This window comes from Lathamus discolor, chromosome Z, assembly GCF_037157495.1.
Source record: "Lathamus discolor isolate bLatDis1 chromosome Z, bLatDis1.hap1, whole genome shotgun sequence".
NCBI lineage: Eukaryota > Metazoa > Chordata > Aves > Psittaciformes > Psittacidae > Lathamus > Lathamus discolor.
The window spans coordinates 81,533,080-81,545,527 of record NC_088909.1 but is presented as its reverse complement, the minus strand read 5'-3'; the positions used below and the strand labels follow the sequence as shown (position 1 = coordinate 81,545,527).

The 12,448-nt window shown below is 40.7% G+C and overlaps 1 protein-coding gene across 4 annotated transcripts; it reads left to right on the top strand.

Moving 5' to 3' along the window:
- The first annotated feature begins 238 nt into the window (after window positions 1-238).
- On the top strand, window positions 239-12,189 carry LOC136004954 (programmed cell death 1 ligand 1-like). 4 transcript variants are annotated; one of them, XM_065661976.1, is made up of 10 exons: window positions 239-536; window positions 1,370-1,492; window positions 2,322-2,372; window positions 4,689-4,757; window positions 5,426-5,779; window positions 6,310-6,591; window positions 7,814-7,924; window positions 9,677-9,727; window positions 10,788-10,853; window positions 11,892-12,189. In XM_065661976.1, exons 4-10 carry the CDS (start codon window positions 4,703-4,705, stop codon window positions 11,912-11,914), a joined length of 942 nt encoding a protein of 313 aa, XP_065518048.1. In that variant the 5' UTR covers window positions 239-536; window positions 1,370-1,492; window positions 2,322-2,372; window positions 4,689-4,702; the 3' UTR covers window positions 11,915-12,189. The 4 variants fall into 4 exon arrangements, with proteins under 4 accessions (XP_065518048.1, XP_065518051.1, XP_065518049.1 ...); XM_065661977.1 differs by lacking the exon at window positions 239-536 and adding an exon at window positions 1,141-1,232; XM_065661979.1 differs by lacking the exon at window positions 4,689-4,757 and having other exon boundaries at window positions 246-536.
- Window positions 12,190-12,448: the final 259 nt, after the last annotated feature.

The following is a 12,448-nucleotide window of genomic DNA, read 5'->3' as shown; positions in this document are numbered from 1 at the left end:
CCTCAAACTTGTTACTCCCAAAATCACTTAGATGTGTTTCTTTCCCTTTGGAACCTTCGGTTCCTCCCCTAAGCATCTCAGATTTCCAGCCTTTTGACACACATCTTTCTCCACTAAAGTAGATCGTATTATGCAAGCCAAGGGTACACATGACACAAGCTTTCTTTAAAAAACAAAAGCGAAATACAAATTCCGGAGAAGCAAAGCAGCCATTAGGCTTCGGTTTGGTTTCCGAAAGCCAGCGTCTTTCGGCAGTAGTGTCCCGGGAGAGCTGCCTGGTCCGCGGGGCTCAGCCGTCGGTGAACGCGAGGCCGGGAGCTGGGCGCCGCAGCAGTTCCTGGCGCTGCAGCAGCCCACAGATCCGCGGGGGAAGCGGTAGCGGAAAGCCCTGCTCGGCGTCCCCTGCACCGGATCAGCGGTGGCGGCGGAGCGAGCTGAGGCGGAGCCGCCGCTCCACACGTCCCCATCGGCCGCCCCGGGGGCCGCCGCTGGGAGCAGCCGCCAGGAGCCGCGGTCCGCAGCTCGGGGTCCGCCAGGTAGGGGGGAGCAGGGCTGGGGACCAGCGGGAGGGTCTCTGCCCACCACCCCCGGAGTCCCCCTCTGCGGGAGCGAGTGCTTCCCCCCCGGGGACGGGGAGGCGACCGGCCCCGGGCTCACCTAGCTAGGTGCTGCCGGCCGCTGGAGCCTCTCCCGGCTCCGCACGCAGCTCCTTCGGCCGTCAGGGTCAGCGGCCGCAGCCCCTCCGGGAGCCTGCTCCCTGAGCGCTGCTCCAAGCGTTTTGCTTAAGAGCAACCGGTGACAGGCGAGACCGACGTTTTTGGCTGGGAAATCTGTTGCAGAAGAGAGGTAAAACAAACAACACGTGTGCACAGACGTGTGTGTGCGTATACATATACAAGCCCCCCAAGAACAGAAGAAAACCAACCAAACCAATAATCTGCCCATGTCTTTTATTTTCTACTGAATGCTTTCATGTAAAGAGTAACCCTGTGACATCAGGCAAGACATTAAAAAGAGGAAACTAAATTCACAGCATCAAAAGCTAGCTACATCAGTGGCTTCTGTGGTCTCACAGTGACTGTTTTACAAATGTATTTCAGTTTCCTTTTGTTGTTCCTTTTTTTCTGAGGAAAATATCACTAAACCTGTTTTTAACCGTGGAAGAAATCAGCAGAAACTAGTGTTTCATCAGTGTCACCTATTGCAGAAATCCACCCACTCAACCTGCTAAGGTGGTTCAGATTATTAGAACCTAAATGCTACGTTCAGCAACTTCATACACCACTGTCTCCATGTTACTCCCACAAACGGAGCAAAAAGGTTAACTCTTACCAGTTTTGTGCATTACGTGTTTTTGTTTCCATGACAGGTACTGTGAGTGGCCTGCCAAGTGCAAGAAGAAATTACTTCCTGAACACTTTTAAGTGGTCATTTCACAGAATTTCAGCTCTTCTGAGAACGTCAACCCTTTTTTGAGATACGCGAAGACAATGTAAGTAGGTGAACTTACACTGAAACATATGTTTAAAGTTGTATTTTGTGCTGTTGACTAGGTTATGCCACTGCAGTCCTCAAGTTAATGTAAGTATATCCTTTGGCTTCTAATATTTGGGGTTTTTTTCTGTATTCTGGAATGGCTTCTAGAATCAAGAAAAAGAGAGTGCTCTTCATTTTTTGCTAAGCTAATGCATAGGCTTAACAACTCCTTGCACTACGCAGCAGCAGGGCAAGGGGCTTTCATTGTGCTAAAATCTTGGGGAGATAATGTCATTCTTACTGTAGAAGGGTGGGTAATACTCATTTATACATGAGTATAATATATATATAATATATATAATATATATGAGTCTGCAATACACTAATTGCAGATGTGAGTGAATTGTGTAGATAATTTTAGTCACTGTTAGCACCTGTTTGTCACTGGCTGAGATTAATACTGCAGGGACCCTGAGTTTGTGTAGATGGGTGACTTCTTGCTGCTGTTGTTCCAAGGATTGTTGCTCACATATATCTTTGATCAGCTGACACGTTTCTTAAAATGCCTGTGACATTTTATGTACTGATTTTCCCAACATTTCTGTCTCTGGTTAAAGCAAACCACTGTTAGCAATAAAGAATTTTCCGTAGTGGGGAATTTTCCAGTAATGGGGAAGTGTCCTAAAGAAGTGGGTGGAGTTATATCAACATTTAAGTTCTGTCACAAGAAGTTTTGGGGCAAATAGTTCTGGTTTTCCTGCCTTCTTCATTTTATTGTGAGGTAAACATACAGCAGCAATACTGAAAAACTTTTTTTCCCAGTGAATATCTTTTTGCTTTTATAGAACTGTGTTTGCATAGATGTCAGAAGCTGGCAGAAGAGAAGGGACATCAAGGTAGGTTCTGTACAAAACATGATAAGATTGCAGCTTTGGAAAAGGTCTTTGATTGCCATCTATGTCTCGACCTGCTTCAGCCAATCCAGCCAAAGAATCCTTCTGCTCGGGGTGAAACAGAAGGGTCTGTAATGGTTATTGCAGCAGGTTTCTTTATGCGCATCTGGATTTGACCTGGACCTACTATTTTTCTCTCTGAAAGTGAAAAATTGAGTACAGCAGCCAACTTTCCCCGTCTTGAGAGATTTTGTAAGTAATAGCCGTCCTTCTTTTGTGTGTAGTAAGGCGTGCTTTTCTCTACAGTGGAAGAAAGTGTGCAAATTAGAGTTCAGCAATTGCAGGATACAAGCATGGGTCTTAGAATTGTAAAAACTTACTTGTTGTCATGTGTCTTCCAGGAGTTAATCAGAACCTCTCCTGGAGTTCATACCGACATTCAGATTTCCTGACAAAAATGGTGTAGGGGTTGCACTCCTGGTTTTGGGTATCTTTATGTGATTGTAGTTCACATGCCATTTGTTCTGAGCAGTCTCTCAGGTACAGCCTCTACTACAAAAAAAAATAGTATTTTGGGCCTGAGCATGCTAAAACTCTGGTCTTTCTTTCATGGGGACCGCAGGGAAGTATGCACCTACGCCCATTAGTCTCAGTGGCTTGCTCTTCTGCCTCTAGAGTAAGCATGATGAGAGCACATTTGTGAGATAAGTATGCCTCTGCTTTGTTTGAGCAGTTTTACTTTGGTGCTTGGTTGGTGCTGTGGACTGCTTGTTACTCAGACTGGAATCATGATGGACATATCATATGTACATATATGTACATATCTCCAGAAACTCTCAGGTACCCACAGGATTAGGCAGCAGCTTGCTAGTGCTTTTAAAAACATCACTTGTGACTAAGGAGTGAATTGGGTACCTATCCACATTAAGAAGCCTGTGATTTATTTATCAATGAAACAAATCTTTCACTGTGAGGATCTTTGCAATTTCTGTCCCTGTTAGCCAAACATCCTTTTTAAATTGCTCATGCCTGCATAAAAACTGTATTAGATTTACTCCCTTTCTTAGCTCTTTGTATTGCCTTCTGCAAACCTACTGGGATCAGGCAGCAGCAATTTGAGGATAAAAGCAGCTTGAATCGAACTCTTAGGCGGAGTCCAATTCCCTTAAGCCACAACAGTATAAAGGTACATGTGTCTTACGATTAAGGACCATATTGTTACTTTATTATCATCTTGAAGTTGACAATCAGAGAGAGAAAGACAAAATGTTGTAGAAAAAATGGTAAGAGTCACAGTCCAGATAGAATTTTATCAGTTAGGAAGCATGGCTGCTATTACGGTTGCCCAATTTCATATGCAATGCTGAAACTATGACTAGAAAACAGTTGAAGGCAATGTTTCCTTATTGCTGTGGTTGTTTGGGTACCCAAAATGAGGACTTCATCTAGATAAAGTTCTACGGGTGCCTGTCATGGAAGGCTTCCATTCCAGCAAGTTTGAATTTTTCTTGACAGTAAATTGAAAAATGATGGCAGTGTTTGATACTAGTATTGCTCTGACTTTAAATACACACTTAGCAAGTGCAGTGGGCGTGTGAAGGTTAACTGTATGAATTGTCATTAGTCAGTGTTTTACAATGTTAAAGTGTTGTGTAGGAGTATAAAATAAAGTGTCAGTAAAAAGGGGAAAAACTTCTGACAGAAAACTGAAATAATTTACATATTCAGAGGTAAAGCAGCAGGAATTCTAGAAAACAGATTTTGTTTCTAGGCTGACTTTGTCACTGTTTTACAAAGGGACTATTGTGTAAATACTCATTAAGTAATTCATTACCACATGAATTCTGTTCACAGCACATGACCATGAGCCCTGTGATAAATACTAGGAGACCAGGAGTTATGAAACTTACTGACATGTTAAAGTGAGGCAAACAGGCAGGGAAGAATTAAGTTCTATTTCTTCCATTGAATGCGTACAGAAAACTCCTCCATTCTTCTCCTAGCAGGAGCAATACTCCCTGCTAGTTTAGGGGAATAATTGGGCATTTGTGAGTACTTATTTACTGACAGATAGTGATAAAGCATGTATTTTGCCACAACCAAGCGCATAAAATTAGTTGTTCTTCCTGCATGTACCCACACAGCAAACTTTCTGCCTGATCATCTGCTGTAGTTAAAGGTGCGATTTTGTCATGTTTTCAGCTGGAATTCAGTGCCTTCTGTCCAGTTCCTTGTGTGGAATGACTGAAAAGTGTATTTTGCAGTGCAAGTTACAAAATGAGCAGATATTTATGTTTGTCTATTATTTTATCATTTTAGGTTCTACCTACATCATGGAAAAGCTTTTGCTTTTGTATATATTTTTATTCTACTGGCATTTCCTAAATGGTAAGAGGTTGAGTCATAAGAAGCAGTAGAACTCTATGTTTCCTTTCCATGTATAAGTACAGAAATTTTAATTCCTCAGTTTTCCTTCAGATACCAGCATTTTTGTTGTTTTTTTTTCCTTAATGTTTAAAATAAGAGGGTCTTAGCATGCTTTTACATTAAACTAAGTATGTGTGCTTAGTACGTGTGCTTTGGTACAGGGCCAGGTTGAAATCCCCATTGGTGCTTCACATAGGCACTATTTCTGGCAAGGTACAATTTGCATTACACAAAGGTTTTGTTGGCACTCTCAAACCTGAGAATTGTCACGTGTTCTTTAATACTGTGTGTAAAAACAGTTGACATTTATATGACCAGAACATTCCCATCTGAGGCACTAGCAATTGGCTGTTACAGTGTCCTGAAAACAACGGCTGAGGGGCTGTGCAGGCACAGTCACCTACTTTTAGTACAGCATCTCAGTGCTTTGTGTGCAAAGCAGGGGTCTGCAGTTGTAAATAGCCTATTTTGTACCAATCTTCGGCAAGTGCATGCAAAAATGTTTAACTTTTCTGAACAGGGCAAATACTTTTGGTCCTTAAAATGTCCTGCGTGTATAGAAAGACATGACTTTGAAAATTAGGCCTAAAATTGAAAAAATATGTTTTCTTCCAAATTTTGTTTTCCAGCTTTATTCACAGTTGAAGCTCCCCAGTCACTCTACATTGTGGAACATGGGAACAATGTGACCATGGAATGCACATTTCCAGTGAATGGGAAGTTAAAGTTTAAAGATTTAAGTGTCAGGTGGGAAAAGAAAGATGAGTTGAAGAAGCAGGTTTACATACTTCTCAAAGGAGAGGAAGACTTCAGAGGTCAGCACAGTGACTTTAAGGGAAGAATAAGATTGTTGAAAGAGAATCTGAAACTGGGACAGTCTCTCCTTCAGATCTCTGATGTGAAGCTCAGAGATGCAGGGTTTTACCAGTGCATTATTGGCTACAGGGGAGCTGACTACAAGACAATCAATCTGAAAGTAAAGGGTGAGTGTGCTGCTGCAGGAGGTTCAATGCTACTGGTATGGCTAAAATATTTCAGAAGAATCCCCGAAGGAAGACAAGTCTGGCTTAGCATTTAAAGAAACTTCGTCAGAGACATGAGCCACCTCATAGCCCTTGTGCAGCTGTATAACTTTGTAGGTTTATCTAGGTTGAATCCATATTCTGTATAACTTGTGTTTCTGTCTAGGTGGAATCCATGTTCTGTCCTTTGTTTTCTGTAATGACATGTGAGGAATGGTGTTGCAAAACCATTTAGACAGGACAAAGACCAGAAAGCTGATACAATTTTCTAAACAGTGTTAAACTCATAATACATCGTGTACCTCCAGTTACTATGGAGACACATAGTAGTGATATTTACTTTTCCTGTCGAGTATTATTTACAAGATCCAAGCTGATGTACAGAAACTTGACCTAGGGGCTGAGGATAAAGAAAAGGTGAAAAGGTGTCATGCTAACACATGCTGTTCTTCTGGCTTCCAACCAGTAATCATTGTCTTCCGTTTGTTTAGCTCCCTATAGGACTATAACGCAAAGAGTAGTGAGCACAGGAGACAACAAATGGAAGCTGACGTGTCAGTCAGAAGGACACCCACAAGCTGAAGTGATATGGCAAAACAGAGAATATGAAGATTTGACTGATAAGGCGAACACGAGTTATGAAACTGGAAGTGACCAGCTGTATCGCGTGACAAGCACCCTTACCATCAAAAGTAGAATTGATGAGATTTTTTACTGTATATTCTGGAATAAAGAGCTGCAAGAAAATACATCTGCTGTTTTACACATAACAGGTAACATTTCTAGATTTCATTTGTGGTAATACACTTCATATCATTTTGTCCCTGTTAAATCAGCCATGATTAGTTTCTCTGTCCTACCTAATTTTCAAAGGCTAGAAAGAAATACTATGCTATTAAGTTTTGCTACTAGTGTACACTTACACTATATCAACATGTTAATCATACATGTGTAGAAAGAGTTCAGGGAGAGGAATTTTGCGGGATCTACGGTTATGTGAAAATTGAGTCTTGAGCGTTAAGAAGGGTCTATTATTTGAAAAGCATATAGCTTAGAGCCTTGAAAGCCTCCCATATAAATTAAACATCCCTTCCAAGAATGTTCTGTTTTGCTGATAACTCAAATTAATTTGAACAATATGGTCTTTTCCCACCACCACAACCTTTGATTTGAGCATACTTACATTTCACAAACTGTACATAGACTTTTCTTTCTTTTGTTCCCTCATAAAGTCTGGATTGAAGGAAGATGCATGAATGGAGATGACTAATAGAATTTCTCACTAGACTTTTTAACTGGGCACCACCCCTACTGCTTTTGGTTTTGGTTACTCTTTTAATTTCTTCACTCTACCCTGATATGCTTGCCCAAGCTTTCTACCAGACAGGAAACCTGATCCAACTGAAAAACAGTGTTTCTTTTTGTCAGACTGCAACTTGGTCAGTTCATTTTCCTGGTCCTGTTCACATGCAGTTTTAAAGATGCCTCTGCTGGCACACTTTCTGGGACTGGCAAGGGGTGGAAACTGGCAGCTTAGAGTGAGAAAGCCAAGTCACCCTTTCAATAAGTGGTGAGCAGGCAAGTTTGGTTTTAACAAGAAATGCCTCTGGGATTCAAGGAGACCACTTACACTTTGCATTAAGAGCTTTACCACACAAAAGAGACTCTCTGTTCTCTTTCTCAGTCAGCTCCATCCTGCAGTACTGACAGGAAACTAAGCTGGATATAACATTTTGTACCTTGGTGACATACAGGATTCTTAATGGGAATCAAAGGCACTATCACATGGAATGCAGGAAACAAAGGTTAATATTAATATGTTCTGTTTTTATCTTGATTGGGATGAAATATGATCAAGTGTACCATCGCATCTCACCTTAGACACAATCTAAAGTGTTGTTATCATGTCCAAACTGCTTATATGGTGAAAATAAAAGGAAAAGGGAGAAGTTTATGGAAGTATGTAATATCTTCCCCCACTTGTTTTTCTCGAAGATTCAGCTGATACTGTTCTGTGGACTGAGAGCAGACGGTTTGTTGGGGCATTTGTCATTGTGACTGCCATCTCTGGATCAGTGCCTCTCTTTATGTTCTGCATGAGAAAAGGTATTCAAATTATTCATTTAGTGTACCTCAGCTATTATAAATCTGTTCTGTTAATTCATCCTTGCAAAGGTGGGATAACACAAGTCTTCCTTAGATCTTCATCCTGAAAACACTAGACTTTTTTTTTACCACATCGTTTATTTCTTTATCTTACTTTGTTAAATACTATCAAATTAGCAGAGTGGATGAGGTCCTCACCTCCTCACAAGCCACTTACCCATGCATCTCTATTAATTTTTGTTATGAGTAATGTTGTAGAATAATAAGATTAGTGTCTAGTCTGTTCAAACATCAAAGCATAGCTTATGCACATGCTGGAAAAGCTTCACACAATCATAGAACGGTTTATGTTGGAAGGGACCTTAGAAATCATCTAGTTCCAACCTCCCTGCCACAGGCAGGGACACCTTCCACTAGTGCAGGTTGCTCCAAGCCCCGTCCAACCTTGCCTTGAACACTTCCAGGAATGAGATATCCTCAACTTCTCTGGGCAACCTGTGCCAGTGTCTCACTGCCCTAATAGTGAAGAATGTTTTCCTAATGTCTAATGTAAATCTCCCCTCCACTACATGCCCTCTCCAGATTTCTTTAGGCCTCCTTTAGGTACTGGAAGGCTGCTCAAAGGTCTCCCTGGAGCCTTTTCTTCTCCAGGCTGAACAAGCCCAGCTCTCTCGTCCTGTCTCCATAGGAGAGATGCTCCAGCCCTCCGATCATCTTCATGGTCTCCTCTGGCCTCACTTGAGCAGGTCCACATCCATCTTGTGTTAGGGACCCCAGAACTGCATGCAGCACTGCAGGTGGGGTCTCATGAGGGAAGTAGAAGGGGCAGAATCAGCTCCTTTGACCTCTTGGTCATGCTCCTTTTGATGGAGCAGACAGGGCACTAGAGTGCTTTTTTGTGGGGTATTGTTTGTTTGTTTTTGTTTGTTCAAACTCATCTCCTGTCTTGGTGCTATGGAAATGTGTCCTGGGCAAAGTGCTCATAAGCTTAACAGGCTTGCAGGTGATATTAGCAGGCTGCAGAAGGCCTGTAGATAACCCTGCATGTATAAGAACATACTTGTCCTAACATCATGACAGGAATAGGAGCAGAACATGAAAGTGGAAGAAAGGACAGCAAAATTGTTGACTTCTCAGAAGATTCCCACTGGGGATTTCAGTGAGGGTCAGAAGTTTCCTACATTGCTTGAGTAATATTTATTGTTGGTGTGTATACATACATGTATATATGTCATGATGTATATGATTATCATGATTATGTTATATATCTGCCCGTGCCAAATGACTAGTTGATTCAGAAGCTAAAGTAGTAGCAACAGGTTTTTTTTTTAAAACCCAGGCTGTCCTATATGACTGGACAAGTGACTTTTTAGGAACAGAACCTCCCTGAAAAACAGCCTTTTTCCTCACTCAGAAAGCACTGAGAAGGTGATCCCATTCTTGTTCCCTGTTGCCCAATCCATTCAAATTCTGGGTGAATATATAGCATGGAAAACCATTTGAACAAATATTTTCCAGTGATGTCAGTGTATCAATGGAGTTCTGACTTAGGAACAAGGAAAGGAAATTGGAAAGGAAACTGATAAGCTGGGGGAACTGAAGAATATATGTTAGTCTTTGAGAAAATTGAGTCTTTTGAGAAGCAGTGTTTACACTAAGCTAAGCGTGCCCTTCCCACCAGTGTGGTTAAACCCCCATTAGATCGAAAATAAGTATTTTGTTTTCATTGTGATAATTCTTGTTTTCTTTCAGCTAGAGTAAATAAGGACCACAGAACACCTGTGGCTAATTCAGCAACAGCAGGTATGTTCATATGGCATAAACCCAACTGACTGTGATTCTTGTGGAAATAATTGCTTGAGAATTGACTGTGTAAATGGTGTCAACCAAATGCAATTTACATTCAGCTTTCACTTTGCTTTCTACTTTCAATTTGTAACTATAAATTCAACTAGAAGTTACAGTTGAAGAATGGCTTTTCATTACTATGTTAACCTCTTCAAAGGAAAATGTGAAATAAAAGCATACTTGTTCCAGGAGTAGATGCAGTTCTGATATGCACAAGAAAAGGACAGTGGTGTGCTGTGTTTCGGGAAGTCTGTGATAGGATGGGACATACTACCTGGAATGTGTACTGCAGGATGGCAGCACATCCTGGTGTGCAAATTCTATGCTGCAGTTTGAGCCACAGTGGCATCATCCTGTGTTTTCACACTATGTATCATGGTATACATTTGGGGGTGTTTGTCACAACACTGAGGGCAGAGCATTTGGCTGTGTTGAAACACAGGAAGAAGCTTTAGCTTCCGTAACAGTTTACTTTTCCTCATGTTGAGGTACTGATGCTACTTGCTAAAAGCAAAGCTCACTGAATGGCCAGTACCATCATGACGGTAAGAAATGGAGGAAAGGGTGGAGAGAGTTAATATTTACAGGGTGAGAGAAGAGAATAAAATCATTCAGGCTTCTCTAATGATGGCTCTTGCCTGGTTGTTTGGGGTTATTTTGTTGGGTTATTTTGGGGGGTGTTGTTTGGTTGGTTGTTATTTTTGGGGGGTTGATGTTTGTTTTGTTTGTTTGTTTTAAATTTGTTTTATGGTTTTATTGGGAGACCACTTCAAATTAAACTGCTGTGTGAAAGTTAGCTCATACTGGCAGTTGGGGGTTTTCCTAAGAAAACCTCTCTTAAGAATACTTGCCCCAAATGGACACAACATCTAGTGTTAGTCTCTTCTCCTGATATGTATTTAAGTCACATAGTTCCTGGATGGCCTGAGATAGCAGCTGTTAATTAAGATTTATTACTACACGAAAACTTTAAGCTATGCTGACTGTTATCTGCATGTATGTCTTTTGTTTAAAGAGCTGTCAAAAGATACAGATACACATGACTACAGAGATGCTTCTTTTGAAGGCAAAGAGCTGAAATGTAAGTACAAATAATAAAGGGGAAAATAGTAGTAAATTGCACACAGCATAAATCATCCGTGGTCATCAGAGCCTTGATTCATGGCTGGTTTGTTTAGTCACTTGTTTCAACAGATAGAGCCTTCACGAGAATTATAGCCTCTCATTCTCTTTCTTACAAAATCATTATCATAACTCATTGTATACTGGGACTTATATGAGATAACTAATTTTAAAAAGAAAAGCTATGTGAAGGAAAATGTAATGTGGAGATACATAACAATCCAAATTAGTCTTTCCTCTAGATCACACTTTTGCTACAGAAACTGTTGTGCCAGCAGAACTGAAGCAATGCTGACAGCAATAGGGAGGGAGAACTTAACTCATCATGGCCACTTACGCAAGTCTCAAGGCATGAGATTCTGTCTTAGCAAAGCATGAGTGAGATAAATGACCAAACCTGTTAAATCTCTTAAACATACTGTGGTATGGAACCACAGTACGGTGAAGTTAGTAAGGGTGAAGTTATTGAGGTTTTTCTTTCATGTTCTTGCTAACTTCTAAAGCACTTATATTAATTACATCCTGAATCCTTCCCTGCTACGTTTTACTGTAGTAAACATACACAAAGCTAAACCTGCTGGTCCTGCAGGTATAGATATCCAAATCAAAGACTTAGGGCCCAAGGGAATGCTGCTAGGGATACCAACAGACAGATAGAGCACTGAATATATCTGGAAATCTTGAAAAGCAGATTTTAAAACAGCAGGGGACCTGAGACACAGCAATTTCACTCTATTTCCTGGAGAGCATTTTCCACCAGTGTGTTTGAACTAGCACTTTGTTTACTACCATGATCATATGCTTTTTCTATTTGACCTTTTAATTAATTTAATTTTAGATCTTTAGTTTTGACAATGAAAGAAAAAATGTTAGTACTTCCAAAGTCTAGGAAATAGTCCCAACACCACGAAATGTTCTGTGATTTCATTTGCTATTGTAATTTGTAAATCCAATAGCATGTAATTTGCTATTTTTCATATAATTCTTCCTTTTACAGATATACAAATTGAGAAGACCTGAAGAAAGTAGGGGAAGATCTTTCCTCTCTGGTGAACGTTTGACAGCTCAGATGTCCTGTGTCCTGTCTATTAGGGGGATATTCATTTTTTTGTTTTATTCTGTAATGGCAATATTCTTTCATATTGTTGTAACTCAGAAAAAACTGTAATTGTTATAATGTAAAAAGGCCTTGGAGTTTCTGTTTTCTCAAATTTCTGCACTTTTAGTTAAAAATGTCTCTAAGGTAAAGCACTTTATGTCTATGACCATAATGAATTTCATATTTAGTTCTTGAATAGGTCATCTTCTGGGTTTTTTTTTGGTTTGTTTGTTTTGTTTTGTTCCCCCCTCCCTCCCCCTTACCCCTGCTTCCCGACATGCTTTTTGAGGCCACAGTCTGACACAGAGATGGCCAATTTTTATTTATTCCTGGAGTGCAAGAATGGCTTTGGAAATATAAGGGCCATTTGTAGAAAAAACACTGACTCTCAGCAATACACAAATGTAGTTTCATATCATCACACAAATAATTCCCCTTCCAGACAACCTCTTCAT

Excerpts from the sequence above, each read along its gene's own strand:
- LOC136004954 (XM_065661976.1), top strand. The coding sequence starts at position 4,703 with ATGGAAAAGCTTTTGCTTTTGTATATATTTTTATTCTACTGGCATTTC. Across the intron at positions 5,780-6,309 it reads AATCAATCTGAAAGTAAAGG|CTCCCTATAGGACTATAACG; the intron begins GTGAGTGTGCTG and ends CCGTTTGTTTAG. Across the intron at positions 10,854-11,891 it reads TGAAGGCAAAGAGCTGAAAT|ATATACAAATTGAGAAGACC; the intron begins GTAAGTACAAAT and ends TTCCTTTTACAG.